The sequence below is a fragment of the Bos javanicus genome, chromosome 3 (assembly GCF_032452875.1).
Source record: "Bos javanicus breed banteng chromosome 3, ARS-OSU_banteng_1.0, whole genome shotgun sequence".
In the NCBI taxonomy this organism is placed as follows: domain Eukaryota; kingdom Metazoa; phylum Chordata; class Mammalia; order Artiodactyla; family Bovidae; genus Bos; species Bos javanicus.
The window spans coordinates 28,648,334-28,669,915 of NC_083870.1; the positions used below are offsets into that span (position 1 = coordinate 28,648,334).

The window sequence follows — 21,582 nt, forward strand, 5'->3', positions numbered from 1 at the left end:
GTCGCAAAGAGTCAGACACAACTGAGCGACTTCACTTTCACTTTTCACTTTCATGCATTGGAGAAGGAAGTGGCAACCCACTTGAGTGTTCTTGCCTGAAGAATCCCAGGGATGGGGCAGCCTGGTGGGCTGCCGTCTATGGGGTCGCACAGAGTCGGACACAACTGAAGTGACTTAGCAGTAGCAGTAGCAGCAGTGTGTATATATCAATTCCAATCTTCCAATTTATCCCTTCCCAGCCTCTTACTCCCTGGTAATCATAAATCTAATTTCTACATCTGTAACTCTATTTTTGTTTTGTAGATAAGCTCATTTATAGCCTTTTTTTTAGATTCCACATAGAAGTGACCATATGTATAGTTCCTTCTCTGACTTCATTCAGTATGCAATCTCTAGGTCCATTGCTGCAAATGGTATTATTTTGTTCTTTTCTATGGCTGAGTACTATTCCATTTTATGTTGGTACCATATCTTTTGTGTGATATATTTTTGATGTTATTTTCCAATTTATGATAAAAATTTACTAAATAGATGTTAGAAAACAAAATGGTTATAAAGAAATTTATGAGAATTATATAAAACTCTTACCTTGTCTTTTTTTCCTTTGAGAGTAACTGTGTTTTCTTTCATCTCTCTTTTGAGTTCTTCCTATTAAAAATGAATATCAAGTACATACAATGTAGTCAATACTATTATAAAAATTAATTTTCCTATTATCAAATCTTTCCTAAGAAATACTAATAAAGAATCCTGCCTTCTAAATCTTAAAAAACAATGAAAAGAAAAAAATTATTTCCTTTCTACAGAAGTATGTTATTTGATTTCGATTATCTTTTTTAAAAAATTCTGATCTGTCTCTGGCAGGTACCTGTGGACTCTTGAGTAAGTCCTTTAAGACACCAAATCTCAGCTTTTTCATTTGTAAAATGAAGTGCATGGATCATCTTATAAAGTAAGGGATATACACAATTAACTAGCTATAAAGAGCTGCAAAGAGATTCAAAATATTATGAACCTTTAGAGGCAGAATACACTTATTCTCTGTGTATTAAGAAAAGCAATTCAGTTGAACACTGAATAATAAATTTTCAACATGAGATGAACAGGGATGAGGAATAAAAAGAAAGTTACAAAAAAGGTACAAAATAGTTATAAAATAATACATCATTTCTCTAGTACTCCAGGAAATAATATATTCTGTTGGAGATTAGTGTATGTACATTCAGTAGGGGAAAAAAGGAAAAATTAACCCTGGCCTAGAAAAAATAATATGTACAATGCCTTTAATATGAGAGTCATCTGGAAAACAGAATGGTTACAGCCTCAAGTAGCCTTACAAGTGTCAGAGAAGGAAAAGTTTCAATGCACATGTACAACTTTAGGCAAACCTGCCTTGGCTGTCCATGATGCCTATGACAATATCTGTACTCACTGAACGTCTTATGTACACAATGCTATCTCTCCTAAAATGTTGCTCTTAACCAGACAATACACTTCACCATGAAAGAAGCTGGCAATAAGCTGATATAACATGTAGTCACTGTTCTTATTATATATCCTATAAACTGGCAATAATTGATCTTCAGTTATCACAATTGACATCTACTCTGTGGGTATGAAATGCAGTCTTCTAGGATAAAGTATATCCTCTAAACTAGCTAAATTACACTGACTCTCAGAATACACATCTCAGCTTCTAGAGGACAGAATGGAGAAAGCACCTTCCTAAACTGTACTTTCTCTGACTCTTGACTTCTGCAGGTCTGGACATCTTAGTACAGTCTGTTCTAATACAACATGTGTTTCCAATGTATGGATTAGCTCATACCCAAAAGTGTTTCTCTGGTAATGTCTAACTGATCATGAGTTCCCTAAACTAATGGGCAGTCCACTAAGGTCCATATTTAATGAGTAACTAAAAAATGTCTGTAATATGGACTGGCAAAGAAAGGATTGACTTGAGGTACAGGAGTAGAGCATGACAGCCTTGTGCTCACCTTCCAGACCTGAATAAATTTATAAACCTAGAACCCTCTAAATTAAAAGATGGATTTTGCAATAATATCAGAAATACATACTGAATTTTGGTAATTGGATATTGACTATCAGCTAACACCAACTCTTATAACCCAAAATGTTACTATTTTTTCACTCACTAGCTTGAGCGCAGGTGTTCTGGGGTCACATGATAAATACATTTAATCTAACTCCACCTCACGGTGAGCCCATGGAACCATAAACCTATTCTGTGATAATTTCTTTAGATCCTGAGTATACAGTTGAATAGATAAACTCAGTAAATGGCATAATCACCATATTAGTTCTGAATACACAGTGAGATTTTTTACATTTAGAAGGACCAACTGGAAGATTTTAAAACTCTCTTTCCATATCAAGGATATAGACAAATATATAAAATACCACATCTCACTAGGCAGAGAGTAAGGTACCATCAAGAGATGAAAGACACAGGAAAGGTGATTTAGCACAGTCTCACAAAGTCAACGTATTTTAAGTAGAAGCTAAGACTATCATCCAGTAACAATTTCTTCATATTGATTGGTATGTAAAAGAGGTCAAAATCAGAATTGGCATATCATGAAAGCCAAAGTGTTAGCCGCTTAGTCATATCTGACTCTTTGCAATCCCATGGACTATAGCCCACCAGACTCCTCTGTCCACAGAATTCTCTAAGCAAGCACACAGGAGTGGACTGCCATTTCCTACTCCAGGGGATCTTCCCAACCCAGGGATAGAACCTGCGTCTCCTGAATTTTAGGCAGATTCTTTACCATCTGAGCCACCAGGGAATATTGGCTTATTGACTAGGATCAAAATTGAAAACTAAGAAAAAGTTTCACATAAAACATGAGTTCAACTTAAATACTGGAAATGTGCTTTTATCGGGCTTCCCTGGTGGCTCAACAGTAATCTGCCTGCAATGCAGGAGACCACAGTTTAATCCCTGGGTCAGGAAGATCCCCTGGAGAAGGGAATGGCTACCCACTCCAATATTCTTGCCTGGAGAATTTCATGGACAGAGGAGCCTGGTGAGCTACAGTCCATGAGGTCACAAAGAGTCAGATTAATCTTGATAATATAAAATAATAAAACATAAAAATTATATATATAAAAGAATAGGCAGTAGGAGAAAGTGTTCAATATATTGTTTAAAAACATAAAGATAACCAGTAAAATGTCTCTGCTGCCTTTAAATTATGGTGCTGGAGAAGAGTCCTGAAAGTCCCTTGACAGCAAGGAGATCAAACCCTTCAATCTTAAAGGAAATCAACCCTGAATACTCATTGGAAGGATTGATGTTGAAGCTGAAGCTCCAGTATTTTGGTCGTCTGATGCGAAGAACTGATTCATTGGAAAAGACCCTGATGCTGGGAAAGATTAAGGGTAGAAGGAGAAGAGGGCATCAGAGGATGAGATGGCTGGATGGTATCGCCAATGCAATGGACATGAACTTGGGCAAACTCCAGGAAATGGTGAGGGACAGGGAGGTCTGGCATGCTGCAGTCCGTGGGGTCACAAAGAGTGGGACATGACTAGGTGACTGAACAACAACAACCAGTAAAATAATTAAAAAGACTATATACACCTCCCAAATCAACCAAAGATAAACACACACATAAAACTCAACCAAAAAACCAAATAATTTTAAAATGGGCAAAAGATGTGAACAGACAGTTCTCCAAAGAGGATATACAAATGGCCAACAAGCTTATGAAAAGATGTCCAACATCTCTAATTATATGGGAAATGCAAATCAAAAGTGCAATGAGCTAACATTTCACATTCATTAGGATGATCACTATCAAAGTAACAGAAAATAAGCGTTGGCAAGGATGCAGAGAAACTGGAATCCTTGCCCATTATTAGTAGGAATGAAAAATGGTACAGTTGCTATGGAAAACTGTATGGTGGTTCCTCAAAAAATTAATATTAAAATTACTATATGATCCAAGAATCCCGCTTTTGGGATATATATCCAAAAGAATTCAAAGCAGGATCTCCAAGAAATATCTGCATACCTCTGTTCATTAAGACATTAATGACAATAGCCAAGAAGTAAAAGCAGCCCTAATTTTCATCACAGATGAATGAATAAAGAATATGTGGCATATACACACAATGGAATATTAGGCAGCCTTAAAAAAGTAATGAGAGAGACAGAGGGAAGAAGAAAGAGAGACAGAGAGAGAGAGGGGAGGGAGGGAAGGACAAGATGATTGTATGGTATCACCAACTCAATGGACATGAGTTTGAGCAAGCTCCAAGAGACGGTGAAGGACAGGAAAACCTGGTGTTTTGCAGTCTATGGGGTTGCAAAAAGTTGGACACCACCCTACGACTGAACAAAAGAAGGAAATTTTGTCACATGCTACAACATGGATGAATCTTAAAGACATTATGCTAACTGAAGTAATCCAGTTACAGAAAGACAAATAATGAATGGTAATTAAAATCATAGAAACAGAGAAAAAAGGTGGTTATAAGGTAGGGTTTAATGGATTTAGACTTTCAGTTTTACGAGTTAAAAAGTTCTAGAGATCTACTGTACAACAATATCTATATGCTTAAAGCTACTAATCTATACACTTAAAACATGTTAAGATGGATATAAGTGTACTGATACATATTTTTACCATGAATTTACAAACAAAACTACAACCATTCTATCTTATAAATATCAATATAAAGGTATTAAATAAAAATATAGCAAACAGAAAGTAGCATCACATTAAAAATACTTCATGATCAACTGGAGTTCATTCTAAAAATGCAAGAATAAGTTTAAAATATATATCATATCAATAAATACTATCAGGAAAACTAAGCAGTTAAAGAGACTTCTCATATTAAAGACTCCATTAAGGTTAATAAGAAATAGACAAAAACATATAAAACAACAAAGTATAAAAAGAAAAGATCACAACAGGAATATTGGGCAAAGCTGACTTCAAAGCAAAAAGGGCAAAGATAAAAGATAACAGTTTCCAAGGAGCAATTAATCAGTACAAACTTTTACACAATAAGTAGTATTCATCAAAACACATAAAGTAAAATTGGTTAAAAACTCAAGAGGAAGAGAAACAAAACAGTAATAAACCCTTAATGCATTCTTTCAGTTTACAATTTATCAAAAATTAAAAATATATAACAAAGTAGATGTCAAAAAAATAATTGATACAGTAGATCAAACTTCTTTGTAAGGAAGAGTAAATCCTGATTATAAAATCTTCCTCTCTCTAAACTAACAAAAAAACACAAAAGGAAAGAGGAAAGGAAAGTGGTTAAGAACTGGCAAAAATGAATTCAACGACAGAAACATGCCATATCAGGCCATAATCTTCCAATTCTAGTTAAGGTTCATTAGGAAAGACACAGTACTGTCTGATTTGTGCTGTGCTGATCAGAGTACTGGGCTGATTTGACTCAATGTGGCTCCTAACCTAATTATTACTTAGATATTAGTGGGATTAGTGAAAGTGAATACATATAATAATGAGAATAATTGTCACTAATATACCTGGATTTGATAAGAAGAAATCTGAGGGGATACGTAGGCAGTTCAGGAAAAAGAAGCCTAGGAAATGGAGGAAAAATCACTAAATTTTATCACTTTAGTCTCTCTCATCTGGACAAAAAAGCACAACCACCATACCAATAAAGAACTAATTATCTGTGCCAATAAGTAAAACATAAGAGACAAAGAAAAAATCTAAAATGGAAGAAAAGATTCCCCTGAAGGAGCAGAAAACAAAAAATAAGAGATTCATTGAAAAATCATGTAAATTTTGTCCTTATCCATGTGGCTGCCTGCCACCACTCTATAAGTAGGGTATACCAAATCATGATATTTTTGTCTTTTTCCTCATAAAATTTGGTGAGTGAGGAAATATAGCTTTGAAGAGAGACTGGAAAAATGGCAAAAATGAATAACTATAGCTTAACCTGTCAGAAAGACATATGGGCTCCAAGGCTTCACACGGAGTTGGTTATAACACGTGAAGCCTAAGGACAAAACATTCACCAAAAAATAACCACAGACCAATCTTTGATATGAATATAGATATAAAAAAATCCTCAACAAAAAATACTAGCAAAGCAAATCTCGCTGAATATAAAGAAGGCTATATGTCATGACAAACTAGGATTTCTCCTAAGACTTGAAGTTGAATCTAATCAAAATTATAGACTTTATACTTACAATTGATACCATCAAGAAACTGAAAAGACAATTCAAAAAATGGGAGAAAATATTTAAAAATCTTATATTAGATACGAGATTTATATGTAGAATACATAAAGAACTCCTAAAACTCAATATTAAAAAATAAGTAGGAGGTGGTCCTAAGATGATGGAGGAATAGGACAGGGAGACCACTTTCTCCTCCACAAATTCATCAAAAGAACATTTGAACGCTGAGTAAATTCCACAAAACAACTTCTGAATGCCAGCAGAGGACATCAGGCACCCAGAAAAGCAGCCCATTGTCTTTGAAAGGAGGTAGGAAAAAATATAAAAGATAAAAAGAGAGACAAAAGAGGTAGGGATGGAGATCTGTCCCGGGAAGGGAGTCTTAAAAAAGAGAGAAGTTTCCGAACACCAGGAAACACTCTCACTGGCAAGTCTGTGGCGAGCCTTGGAACCTCAGAGAGCAATATAACCAAGAGGAAAAATAAATAATTAAAACACACAGATTACGTGCCCAACGGTAACTCCCAGTGGAGAAGCAGCCCAGACACCCGCATCCGCCACTAGCAAGCGGCTGGGGCAGGGAGGCGCCTGCTGCACTGCTTAGAGTAAGGACCAGGCCAGAACGCCCTGAGGGCAATCTGAGGGACCTAACGTGAAGTAGCAAACCAGACTGTGGGATAGCTACCCTGAGAAAAGCCCCTAAGACACTGCCAGGCCTGCTCACAGAACAAAGGACTGAGCAGAGTTAGCCAGCTGCAGACCAGTCCATCCCCCGCCAGAGACAGGCAGGCAAGGGCAGCCAGAGCCGGAAGGGGGCAATCGTGGCCCCAGAGAGACATCATCTACCAAACTGCAAGTAGGCTTTGTTGCTAACCAAGACTTCCCGGGATTCTGTACAGTTGATATCCAGGGTGTGCCAGTTATACACCCAGAAAACCAGGCAGCAGGGACGGAGGAGGCGATAAGTCACAGCGACCCCGCTCACCAAACACCTGGTCACCTGAGCTGCTCGGACCTGGGAAGGGCACAAAATGCAGGCCCAACAGAGTCAGCACCTTTGTGGAGTACCTGAGTACCTGAACCTGAGCGGCTTAGACCTGGGAGGTGCATACAACCCAGAGCCGGCCTCAGACAGTTCCCAGCAGAGCAACCTAGAGCCTAAGCAGTGTAGACTGGGAAAGCACACACCGGGAGCAGGGGCAAACCCAGTGTGGCTTAGACACTGCGAGGACACACCAGGGTTATTTGTTTGCAGCGTCCCTCCCTCCCCATAGCACATCTGAACAAGTGAGCTTAAAAAAGTGACCATCACCGCCCCCTTGTGTCAGGTAGAAATTAGACACTGAAGAGACCAGCAAACAAGAAGCTAAAACGGAAGGAACCGCCTTGGAAGTGACAGGTGCAATAGATTAAAACCCTATAGTTAGCACCCAAGCACATAGGAAGGGGCCTATAGATCTTGAGAAGTATAAACCGGATCAAGGAACTATCTGAAAACGAACTGACCCCACACTGTCCACAACAACATCAGAGAAAGTCCTAGATATATATTTACTATTATCATTCTTTAAATTAAAAAAAAATTTTTTAAGTCCTCTCTCTTTTAATTTTCATTTTTATAACCTACTACTACTTTGCAAAAAAAAAGACCCTATTTTTTAAAGCAAACTTCATATATATATATTTTTTATAATTTTTGTGACTTTTTTCCTTTAATATTGTATTTTTGAGAATCCAACCTCTAGATTTTTAATCTTTAATTTTTGGTATTTGTTACCAATTTTGTACCTTTAAGAACCCAATCTTCAGTACCCATTTTTACTTGGGAGCGAGATTACTGGCTTGACTGCTCTCTCCCCTTTGGACTCTCCTTTTTCTCCACCAGGTTGCCTCTATCTCCTCCCTCACCCTTCTCTTCTCTACCCAACTCTGTGAATCTCTTTGTGTGTTCTGGGCTGTGGAGAACACAGGGAACTGATTACTGGCTGGATCTGTCTCTCTCCTTTCGATTCCCCCCTTTATCCTCCTTGCCACCTCTGTCTCCTTCCACCCTCTTCTCTGTGTAACTCTGTGAACATCTCTGAGGGGTCCAGACTGTGAAGAGCACATAGGGAAGTGATTAATGGCTAGCTTGCTCTCTCCCCTTTGGATTCCCCTTCTTCTCCTTCTGGTCACCTCTATCTCCCTCCTCTTTCTTCTCTTCTCCATGTAACTCTGTGAACCTCTCTGGGTGTCCCTCACTGAGGAGAAACTTTTCATCTTTAACCTACATGTTTTATCATCGGTGCTGTATAGATGGAGAAGTCTGAGGCTACTGTAAGAATAAGACTGAAAACCAGAGGCAGGAGGCTTAAGTTCAAATCCTGAGAACACCAGAGAACTCCTAACTCCAGGGAACATTCATCGACAGGAGCTCATCAAACGTCTCCATACCTACACTGAAACCAAGCACCACCCAAGGGCCAACAAGTTCCAGAGCAAGACATACCATGCAAATTATCCAGAAACACAGGAACATAGCCCTGAGCTTCAATATACAGGTTGCCCAAAGTCACTCCAAACCCACTGACATCTCAAAACTCATTACTGGACACTTCACTGTACTCCAGAGAGAAGAAATCCAGCTCCACCCACCAGAACATCGACACAAGCTTCCCTAACCAGGAAACCTTGACAAGCCACCCGTCCAACCCCACCCACAGTGAGGAAACTCCACAATAAAGAGAACTCCACAAACTGCCAGAATACAGAAAGGCCACCCCAAACACAGCAATATAAACAAGATGAAGAGGCAGAGGAATACCCAACAGGTAAAGGAACAGGATAAATGCCCACCAAACCAAACAAACGAGGAAGAGATAGGGAATCTACCTGATAAAGAATTCCAAATAATGATAGTGAAAATGATCTAAAATCTTGAAAACAAAATGGAGTTACAGATAAATAGCCTGGAGATAAGGATTGAGAACATGCAAGAAAGGTTTAACAAGGACCTAGAAGAAATAAAAAAGAGTCAATATATAATGAATAATGCAATAAATGAGATCAAGAACACACTGGAGGGAACCAACAGTAGAATAATGGAGGCAGAAGATAGGATACATAAGGTGGAAGATAGAATGGTAGAAATAAATGAATCAGAGAGGAAAAAAGAAAAACGAATTAAAAGAAATGAGGACAATCTCAGAGACCTCCAGGACAATGTTAAATGCCCCAACATTCGAATCATAGGAGTCTCAGAAGAAGAAGACAAAAAGAAAGACCATGAGAAAATACTTGAGGAGATAATAGTTGAAAACTTCCCTAAAATGGGGAAGGAAATAATCACCCAAGTCCAAGAAACCCAGAGAGTCCAAACAGGATAAACCCAAGGCAAGACACCCCAAGACACATATTAATCAAATTAACAAAGATCAAACACAAAGAACAAATATTAAATGCATCAAGGGAAAAACAACAAATAACACACAATGGGATTCCCATAAGGAAAACAGCTGATCTTTCAACAGAAACTCTTCAGGCCAGGAGAGAATGGCAGGACATACTTAAAAGTGATGAAAGAAAATAACCTACAGCCCAGGTTACTGTACCCAGCAAGGATCTCATTCAAATATGAAGGAGAAATCAAAAGCTTTACAGACAAGCAAAAGCTGAGAGAATTCAGCACCACCAAACCAGCTCTCCAACAAATGCTAAAGGATATTCTCTAGACAGGAGACACAAAAACGGTGTATAAGCTCGAACCCAAAATAATAAAGTAAATGGCAATGGGATCATACTTATCAATAATTACCATAAATGTAAATGGGTTGAATTCCCCAACCAAAAGACAAAGACTGGCTGAATGGATACAAAAACAAGACCCCTATATATGTTCTCTAAAAGAAACCCACCTTGAAACCAGGGACACATACAGACTGAAAGTGAAGGGCTGGAAAAAGATATTCCATGCAAATAAAGCCCAAAGGTAGCAGGAGTAGCAATACTCATATCAGATAAAGTAGACTTTAAAACAAAGGCTGTGAAAAGAGACAAAGACGGTCACTACATAATGATCAAAGGATCAATCCAAGAAGAAGATATAACAATTATAAATATATATGCACCCAACATAGGAGCAACGCAATATGTAAGGCAAATGCTAACAAGTATGAAAGGGGAAATTAACAAGAACACAATAATAGTGGGAGACTTTAATACTCCACTCACATCTATGGATAGATCAACTAAACAGAAAATTAACAAGAAAACACAAACTTTAAATGATACAATAGACCAGTTAGACCTAATTCATATCTATAGGACATTTCACCGCAAAACAATGAATTTCACCTTTTTCTCAAGCACACACTGAACCTTCTCCAGGATAGATCATATCCTGGGCCATAAATCTAGCCTTGGTAAATTCAAAAAAATTGAAATCATTCTAATCATCTTTTCTGACCATAATGCAGTAAGATTAGATCTCAATTACAGGAGAAAAACTATTAAAAATTCCAACATATGGAGGCTGAACAACATGCTGCTGAATAACCAACAAATCACAGAAGAAATCTAAAAAGAAATCAAAATATGCATAAAAATGAATGAAAATGAAAACACAACAACCCAAAATTTGTGGGACACTGTAAAAGCAGTGCAAAGGGGAAGGTTTATAGCAATACAGGCATACCTCAAGAAACAAGAAAAAAGTCAAATAAATAAACTAACTGTACACCTAAAGCAACTAGAAAAGGAAGAAATGAAGAACCCCAGGGTTAGTAGAAGGAAAGAAATCTTAAAAATTAGGGCAGAAATAAATGCAAAAGAAATAAGAGACTATAGCAAAAATCAACAAAGCCAAAAGCTGGTTCTTTGAGAGGATAAATAAAATTGACAAACCACTAGCCAGACTCATCAAGAAACAAAGAGAGAAAAATCAAATCAATAAAATTAGAAATGAAAATGGAGAGATCACAACAGACAACACAGAAATACAAAGGATCATAAGAGACGACTATCAGCAATTATATGCCAATAAAATGGACAACGTGGAAGAAATGGACAAATTCTTAGAAAAGTACAACTTTCCAAAACTGAACCAGGAAGAAATAGAAAATCTTAACAGATCCATCACAAGCATGGAAATTGAAACTGTAATCAGAAATCCTCCAGCAAACAAAAGCCCCGGTCCAGACGGCTTCACAGCTGAATTCTACCAAAAATTTAGAGAAGAGCTGACACCTATCCTGCTGAAACTCTTCCAAAAAATTGCAGAGGAAGGTAAACTTCCAAACTCATTCTATGAGGCCACCATCACCCTAATACCAAAACCTGACAAAGATGCCACAGAAAGAGAAAACTACAGGCCAATATCACTGATGAACATCAATGCAAAAATCCTTAACAGAATCCTAGCAGTCAGAATCCAACAACATATTAAAAAGATCATACATCATGACTAAGTGGGCTTTATCCCAGGGATGCAAGGATTCTTCAATATCTGCAAATCAATCAATGTAATACACCACATTAACAAATAAAAAATAAAAGCCATATGATTATCTTAATAGATGCAGAGAAAGCCTTTGACAAAATTCAACATCCATTTATTATAAAAACCCTCCAGAAAGCAGAAATAGAAGGAACATACCTCAACATAATAAAATCTATATATGACAAACCCATAGCAAACATTATCCTCAATGGTGAAAAATTAAAAACATTTCCCCTAAAGTCGGGAACAAGACAAGGGTGCCCGCTCTCACCACTACTATTCAACATAGTTTTGGAAGTTTTGGCCACAGCAATCAGAGCAGAAAAAGAAATAAAAGGAATCCAAATTGGAGAAGAAATAAAATTCTCACTGTTTGCAGATGACATGATCCTCTACATAGAAAACCCTAAAGACTCCACCAGAAAATTACTAGAGCTAGAGCTCTAGGGCTAATCAATGAATATAGTAAAGTTGCAGGGTATAAAATTAACACAGAGAAATCCCTTGCATTCCTATACACTAATAATGAGAAAATAGAAAGAGAAATTAAGGAAACAATTCCATTCACCATTGCAACAAAAAGAATAAAATACTTAAGAACATATCTACCTAAAGAAACTAAAGACCTATATATAGAAAATCATAAAACACTGGTGAAAGAAATCAGAGAGGACACTAATAGATGGAGAAATATACCGTGTTCATGGATCAGAAGAATCAATATAGTGAAAATGAGTATACTACCCAAAGCAATCTATATAATCAGTGCAAGCTACCCACAGTATTTTTCACAGATACTTGATAGTACCCTATATCAAGCTACCAACAGTATTTTTCACAGAGCTAGAACAAATAATTTCACAATTTGTATGGAAATACAAAAAACTTCGAATAGCCAAAGCTATCTTGAGAAAGAAGAATGGAACTGGAGGAATCAACCTACCTGACTTCAGGCTCTACTACAAAGCCACAGTCATCAAGACAGTATGGTACTGGCACAAAGACAGAAATATAGATCAATGGAACAAAATAGAAAGCCCAGAGATAAATCCACGCACCTATGGACACCTTATCTTGACAAAGGAGGCAAGAATATACAATGGATTAAAGACAATCTCTTTAACAAGTGGTGCTGGGAAAACTGGTCAACCACTTGTAAAAGAATGAAACTAGAACACTTTCTAACACCATACACAAAAACAAACTCAAAATGGAGTAAAGATCTAAATGTAAGACCAGAAACTATAAAACTCCTAGAGGAGAACATAGGCAAAACACTCTCCGACATACATCACAGCAGGATCCTCTATGACCCACCTCTCAAAGTAATGGAAACAAAAGCAAAAATAAACAAATGGGACCTAATTAAAATTAAAAGCTTCTGCAAGGTAAAAATACAGCCTTCAGAATGGGAGAAAATAATAGCAAATGGAGCAACTGACAAAGAATTAATCTCAAAAATATACAAGCAACTCCTGCAGCTCAATTCCAGAAAAACAAATGACCCAATCAAAAAATGGGCCAAAGAACTAAATAGACATTTCTCCAAAGAAGACATACAGAGGGCTAACAAACACATGAAAAGATGCTCAACATCACTCATTATCAGAGAAATGCACATCAAAACCACTATGAGGTACCATTTCATGCCAGTCAGAATGGCTACTATCCAAAAGTCTATAAGCAATAAATGCTTGAGAGGGTGTGCAGAAAAGGGAACCCTCGTACACTGTTGGTGGGAATGCAAACTAGTACAGCCACTATGGAGAACAGTGTGGAGATTCCTTAAAAAACTGGAAGTAGAACTGCCATATGACCCAGCAAGCCCACTGCTGGGCATACACACCGAGGAAACCAGAACTGAAAGAGACACGTGTACCCCAATGTTCATCGCAGCACTGTTTATAATAGCCAGGACACGGAAGCAACCTAGATGTTCATCAGCAGACGAATGGATAAGAAAGCTGTGGTACATATACACAATGGAGTATTACTCAAGCCATTAAAAAGAATACATTTGAATCATTTCTAATGAAGTGGATGGAACTGGAGCCTATTATACAGAGTGAAGTAAGCCAGAAAGAAAAACACCAATACAGTATAACAAACTATATATATGGAATTTAGAAAGATGGTAACGATAACCCTGTATGAGAGATAGCAAAAGAGACACAGAGGTACAGAACAGTCTTTTGGACTCTGTGGGAGAGGGCGAGGGTGGGATGATTTGGGAGAATGGCATTGAAACATGTATATTATCATATGTGAAACGAATCGCCAGTCCAGGTTTGATGCAGGATACAGGATGCTTGGGGCTGGTGCATTGGGATGACCCAGACGGATTGTATGGGGAGGGAGGTGGGTTAAGGATGGGGAACACATGTACACCAGTGGCAGATTCATATCGATGTATGGCAAAACCAATACAATACAATATTGTAACCAATAAAATATTGTAAAGTAATTAGCCTCCAATTAAAATAAATAAATTTATATTTTAAAAAATAAATAAAATAAAAAATAAGTACCATTATATCTACTACTGTGGGCAAGAGTACCTTAGAAAAAATGGAGTAGCCATGATAGTCAACAGAAGGGTCCAAAATGCAGTACTTGGATGCAATCTCAAAAATGACAGAATGATCCCTGTTCATTTCCAAGGCAAACCATTCAATATCACAGTAATTCAAGTCTATGCCCTGACCAGTAATGCTGAAGAAGCTGAAGTTGAACGGTTCTATGAAGACTTACTAGACCTTCTAGAACTAACACCCAAAAAAGATGTCCTTTTCATTATAGGGGACTGGAATGCAAAAGTAGGAAGTCAAGAAACACCTGGAGTAACAGGCAAATTTGGCCTTGGAGTACAGAATGAAGCAGGGCACAGGCTAATAGAGTTTTTCTAAGAGAACGCACTGGTCATAGCAAACACCCTCTTCCAATAACACAAGAGAAGACTTTACACATGGACATCACCAGATGGTCAACACTGAAATCAGACTGATTATATACTTTGCAGCCAAACCTGGAGAAGCTCTATACAGTCAGCAAAAACAAGACCGGGAGCTGACTGTGGCTCAGATCATGAACTCCTTATTGGCAAATTCAGACTTAAATTGAAGAAAGTAGGGAAAACCACCAGACCATTCAAACATGAACATGAACGTGAAGTCGCTCAGTCGTGTCCAACTCTTTGCAACCCCATGGACTGTAGCCTACCAGGCTTCTCTGTCCATGGGATTTTCCAGGCAATAGTACTGGAGTGGATTGCCATTTCCTTCTCCAAGGGATCTTCCCAACCCAGGGATTGAACCCGGGTCTCCCGCATCGTAGACAGACGCTTTACCATTCAGGTATGACCTAAATCAAATCCCTTACAATTATACAGTGGAAGTGAGAAATAGATTTAAGGGACTAGATCTGATAGAGTGCCTGATGAACTATGGGCAGAGGTTCATGACATTGTACAGGAGACAGAGATCAAGACCATCCCAAGAAAAAGAAATGGAAGAAAAGCAAAATGGCTGTCTGAGGAGGCCTTACAAATAGCTGAGAAAAGAAAAGATGCCAAAAGCAAAGGAGAAAAGGAAAGACATACACGTCTGAATGCAGAGTTCCAAAGAATAGCAAAGAGAGATATGAAAGCCTTCCTCAGTGATCAATGCAAAGAAACAGAGGAAAACAATATAATGGGAAAGACTAGAGATCTCTTCAAGAAAATTAGAGATACCAAGGGACCATTTAATGCAAAGATGGACTCGATAAAGGACAGAAATGGTATGGACTTAACAGAAGCAGAAGATATTAAGAAGAGGTGATAAGAATACACAGAAGAACTGTATAAAAAAGATCTTCACGACCAAGATAATCACCATGGTGTGATCACTCACCTAGAGCCAGACATCCTGGAATGTGAAGTCAAGTGGGCCTTAGGAAGCAACACTATGAACAAAGCTAGTGGAGGTGATGGAATCCCAGCTGAGCAATTTCAAATCCTGAAAGATGATGCTGTGAAAGTGCTGCACTCAATATGCCAGCAAATTTGGAAAAGTCAGCAGTAGCCACAGGACTGGAAAAGGTCAGTTTTCATCCCAATCCCAAATAAAGGCAATGCCAAAGAATGCTCAAACTACCGCACAATTGCACTTATCTCACATACTAGTAAAGTAATGCTCAAATTCTCCAAGCCAGGCTTCAACAGTGTGAACTATGAACTTCCTGATGCTCAAGCTGGTTTTAGAAAAGGCAGAGGAACCAGAGATCAAATTGCCAACATCTGCTGGATCTTCAAAAAAGTAAAAGAGTTCCATAAAAACACCTACTTCTGCTCTATTGACTTTGCCAAAGCCTTTGACTGTGTGGATCACAATAAACTGTGGAAAATTCTGAAAGATATGTGAATACCAGACCACCTGACATGCCTCTTGACAAATCTGTATGCAGGTCAGGAAGCAACAGTTAGAACGGGATATGGAACAATAGACTGGTTCCAAATAGGAAAAGAAGTACGTCAAGACTGTATATTGTCAGTTTGCTTATTTAACTTCTATGCAGAGTACATCATGCGAAATGCCAGGCTGGATGAAGCACAAGCTGGAATCAAGATTGCCTGGAGAAATATCAATAACCTCAGATATCCAGATGATACCATCTTATGGCAGAAAGTGAAGAACTAAAGAGCCTCTTGTTGAAAGTGAAAGAGGAGAGTGAAAAAGCTGGCTTAAAGCTCAACATTCAGAAAACTAAGATCATGGCATCTGGTCCCATAACTTCATGGCAAATTGATGGGGAAACAGTGGAAACAGTGGCTGACTTTATTTTTGGGGGCTCCAGAATCACTGTAGATGGTGACTGCAGCCATGAAATTAAAAGATTTTTGCTCCTTGGAAGAAAAGTTATGACCAACCTGACAGCATATTAAAAAGCAGAGACGTTACTTTGCCAACAAAGGTCCGTCTAGTCAAGGCTATGGTTTTACCCATAGTCATGTATGGATGTGAGAGTTGGACTTTAAAGAAAGCTGAGCACCAAAGAATTGATACTTTTAACTGTGGTGTTGGAGAAGACTCATGAGAGTCCCTTGGACTGCAAGGAGATCCAACCAGTCCATCCTAAAGGAGATCAGTCCTGAGTATTCATTGGAAGGAGTGATGTTGAAGCTGAAACTCCAATACTTTGGCCACCCAATGCAAAGAGCTGACTCATTGGAAAAGAGCCTGATGCTGGGAAAGATTGAAGGCTGGAGGAGAAGGGGAAGACAGAGGATGAAATGGTTGGATGGCATCACCAACCAATGGAGTTGAGTTTGGGTAAACTCCAGGAGTTCGTGATGGTCAGGTAGGCCTGGCATGCTGCAGTCCATGGGGTCACAAAGAGTCTGACATGACTGAGCGACTGGATGGAACGTAATGGAACCCTAATTTTAAAATGGGCAAAGTATTTGAGTAGAGATATCTCCAAAATGGATATAAATGTCAATAGCACATGAAAAGATGATCAATACCATTAGCCATTAAGAAAATACAAATCAAAACACAGTGATATACCATGCCACATCCCCCTGGATGACTATAATCTGAAAAGAGACAACAAGTATTGGTGAGGTAATAGAAAAATTAAGACCTTGATGCATAGATAGTGGAAATCCAAAATGGTACAGTTAGGTAGTATCTTAAAATATGAAACAGAGAAACCATATTACCCAGCCTCTACTCCTAAATATAATCAAGAAAAATGAAAACATATATCCTTACAAAACTTGTACACAATATTCTTAACACCATTATTCATAACTTAAAATGAAAACAATCCAAGTTTCCATCAACTGATAAATGGATAAATAAAATAATATATCCATATAATAAAATATCATTCAGCAGTAAAATAGGAATGAAATACTGGTATATTCTAGGACACATGAGTGTGTGTTAGTCACCCAGTTGTGTCCAACTCTTTGCAATGCCATGGACTATAGCCTGCCAGGTTCCTCCATCCATGTAATTTTCCAGACAAGAACACTGGAGTGGGTTGCCATATCCTTTTTCAGGGGATCTTCCTGACCCAGGGATTGAACCTACATTTCCCACACCACAGGCAGATTCTTTACCATCATAGCTGGACTTTGAAGACATTATGCTAAAGTGAAAGAAGCCAGTCACAAGACCATATATTACATGATTCCATTTAAGTGAAATATTCAGAATAGGTAAATCTTATAGAAACAGAAAGTAGATTTAGTGACTGACTAGAGCTAGTGAATTTGCCGATGAGACCAAGAGGGCAGCTATAATGGCTGCTTGGTGGTTGATACATATATTCTGAAACTCTGAGGCAGTGACAGTTACATAACTGTTAATATATTTAAAACCATAGAATTGTACACTTAAAATGGGTGACTGTATAGTACATAAATTGTATGTCAGTGAAACTTTTTTAAAACTTAAGCAGAGACATTACTTTACCAACAAAGGTCCGTCTAGTCAAAGCTCCGTTTTTTCCAGTAGTCATGTACAGATGTGAGAGATGGACGATAAAGAAAGCTGAGCACCAAAAAATTGATGCTTTTGAACTATGATGTTGAAGAAGACTCCTGAGAGTCCCTTGGACTGCAAGGAGATCCATCCAGTCCATCCTAAAGGAAATCAGTCCTGAATATTCATTAGAAGGACTGATGCTGAAGCTGAAACTCCAATACTTTGGCCACATGATGCAAAGAACTGACTCATCGGAAAAGACCCTGATGCTGGAAAAGATTGAAGGCAGGATGAGAAGGGGACGACAGAGGGTGAGATGGTTGGATGGCATCACCGACACATGGACATGAGTTTGAGTAGGCTCCGGGAATTGGTGATGGACAGAGAAGCCTGGCGTGCTGTAGTCCATGGCGTCGCAAAGAGTCAGACATGACTGAGCAACTGAACTGAACTGAAACAGAGCTGAGACAGGAGACAAACAAAATTGGGGGCTTTTACCACTCTTCTTTCAGCAACTGATAAAATTACAAGACCAAAGTCAGCAAAAATGTATAAAATGTGAACAATACAACTAATTAGAGTTAACTGACATTTGCAGTACACCAACAATAGCATAACATACACTTGCTTCAAGCACCTATAGATCATCCCCAAGACAGACCATACCCTGGGCCATAAAGCAAACCTCAACAAATTCAAAAGAACAAATTTCTATGGACTGAATGTTTTTATCCCCCCAAAATTCATATATCAAGGCCTTAACCCACAATGTGGTATGGTGCGGCCAAAGGAGGTACAGCCTTTGAGAAGTAATTGGGTTTGGATGAGGTCATGGAAGTGAATCCCTTATGATGGTACTGGTACCCTTATAAGGAGATGAAGTAACCAGAGTTCTCTCTCAGCCATGTGAAGACACAGCAAGAAGGCTACTATCTACAAGCCAGGAAATGGGCCCTGAACAGAACTTTATCATGCTGGTACCTTGATCTCAGACTGAGAGCCTCCAGAACTGTGGGAAATAATACTTATTATTTAGGCCTTTCAGTCTATGGTGTTTCTGTTAATAGTATCCCACAGACAAATATAGAAATCATAAAGATTGTATTCTCTGATTACAATGTAATTAAACTAGAAATCAGTAACAGAAAGACAACAGGAAAATCTTTGAACATGTGAAAATTTAAAACAAACTTCTAAATAATCAATGGGTCAAAGAAATCTCAAAGAAATATAAAACTGTAAGAACTGAATGAAAACAAAAACACAATATATCAAAATATATGGGACATAGCCAAAGCAGTACTGAAAGAGAAATTTATAATGCTTTATAAATACTTATATTAGGAAAAAGGGGAGAGTGATTTCAGCAAAATAGGAGAACAGGCATTTTTACCATCCTCCTCAACAAGAACACAGATTTTGACAATCATCCATAGATGAGAATACCTCTGTGGAAGTTCTGGAGTCCAGTAGAAATTCTAGCACACCACTAAAGCAAAAAAAAAAAAATCCCAGATTGAACACACTGAAGAAGAGAAACAGTTTCATTTTATCCATGTCACCACCCTTCCCAGACAAGAATCCTGGAGTGGGCTGCCATTAGCCTGCCAGGCGATAGTCCATGGGGTCATAAAGAGTCAGACAAGACTTAGCAAATAAACAGTACTCCGTCTCCCAAGACAGTACAGCACAGTGGCAAGAGAGAACCTGTCAGTCAGCAATTTCTCCCATGCAGGAAAGTGAGACCATGAGAGTAAGCACCTAGCTTTCCCAACTATGCAAAACACTGCCAAATATTTGCAAACCATATACCTGATAAAAGGTTAAAATAGGGGAGGAGCCAAGATGGGGGGAGGAGCCAAGATGGCGGAGGAGTAGGATGGGGAGAACACTTTCTCCCCCACAAATTCATCAAAAGAGCATTTAAACGTCGAGTAAATTCCACAAAACAACTTCTGAATGCCGGCAGAGGACATCAGGCACCCAGAAAAGCAACCCAACTCTTCGAAAGGAGGTATGAAAAAATATTAAAGACAAAAAAAAAGAGACAAAAGAGGGAGGGACGGAGTTCCGTCCCGGGAAGGGAATCTTAAAAAGAGAGAAGTTTCCAAACACCAGGAAACCTTCTCACTGCCGAATCTGTGCTGAGCTTTGGAAGCACAGAGGGCAACAAAACAGGGAGAAAAAATAAATAAACAATTAAAACTCGCAGATTGCGAGCCCTACGGTAACGCCCCCAGCGGAGAACCAGCGCAGACGCCTGCATCCGCCATTAGCAAGCGGGGGCTGGGCAGGGAGGCGCGGTGTGGGCTGCATCGCTGAGAGTAAGAATCTGGCCTGAATACCCTGAGCGCTATCTGAGCGAAATAATTTGGGCTAGCAAACCAGACTGTGGGATATCTACCACGCGAAAAGCCAGCCCTAACCTAAGACCGCCAGGCCCACGCACGGAACAAAGGACTGAACAGAGATAGCCGGCTGCAGACCTTCCCCCTCCTGTGACAGGCAGCCAGAGCCGGAAGGGGGCAATCGCAGCCCCAAGAGAGACATTATCTATAAAACTGTAAGCAGGCTTCTTTGCTAACTAAAACTTCTTGGGGGTCTGGACGGTCAACATCTGCCTGAGAAGGTGCGCCGGTTTTACACCCAGATAACCGAGTGGCGGGGAGGCGATAAGTCGCAGCATTGGCACTCGCCAAACACCTCATCACCTGAGCTGCTCGGACCTGGGAAGAGCACAAAACGCAGGCCCAACTGAGTCTGCGCCTCTGAGGACTACCCGAGTGCCTGAACCTGAGCGGCTTGGACCTGGGAGGTGCATGCAGCCCAGGGCCCGCCTCGGATTGTTCCCGGCGGAACAACCTAGAGTCCGAGCAGTGTGGACAGGGAGGCTACACGCGCCGTGAGCGGGGGCAGACCCAGGGTGGCTGAGGCACTGCGAGCCCATGCCAGTGTTATTTGTTTGCAGCATCCCTCCCTCCCTCCCCACAGCGCGACTGAACAAGTAAACCTAAAAAAAAAAAAAAAAGTGTCCTCCACCGTGCCCTTTGTGTCAGGGCGGAAACCAGATACTGAAGAGACTAGCAAACAGAAGAAGATATAACAGAGGGAAATGCCTTGGAAGCTACAGGCAATAGATCAAAACCCTGTGGTTACTACGGACTACATAGGAAGGGGCCTATAGATCTTGAGAAATATAAGTTTGACCAAGGAACTAGCCAAAAATGAACTGAACCCACAACACCCACAAAAAAACCAAGAAAGTCCTAGATACATTTTTATTATTTTTACGATCATTCTTTTTTTTTTTAATTAAAAAAAATTTTTTAAGTCCTCTATTGTTCCTTTAATTTTCACTTTTATAACCTATTACTTTGCAAAAAAAAAAAAAAAAAGACCCTATTTTTTTCTTCTTCAGCAAA

At 39.0% G+C, this 21,582-nt stretch overlaps 1 protein-coding gene across 7 annotated transcripts in view; it reads right to left on the reverse strand.

Moving 5' to 3' along the window:
- The window catches only part of SYCP1 (synaptonemal complex protein 1), a 145,736-nt gene that overhangs the window by 14,280 nt on the left and 109,874 nt on the right, over positions 1–21,582 (reverse strand). For all 7 annotated transcript variants that reach the window (XM_061410348.1, XM_061410344.1, XM_061410316.1 and 4 more), the window contains one exon: positions 589–648. In XM_061410348.1, the coding sequence (XP_061266332.1) occupies positions 589–648 (60 nt within the window). The remainder of the gene's footprint in view (positions 1–588; positions 649–21,582) is intronic.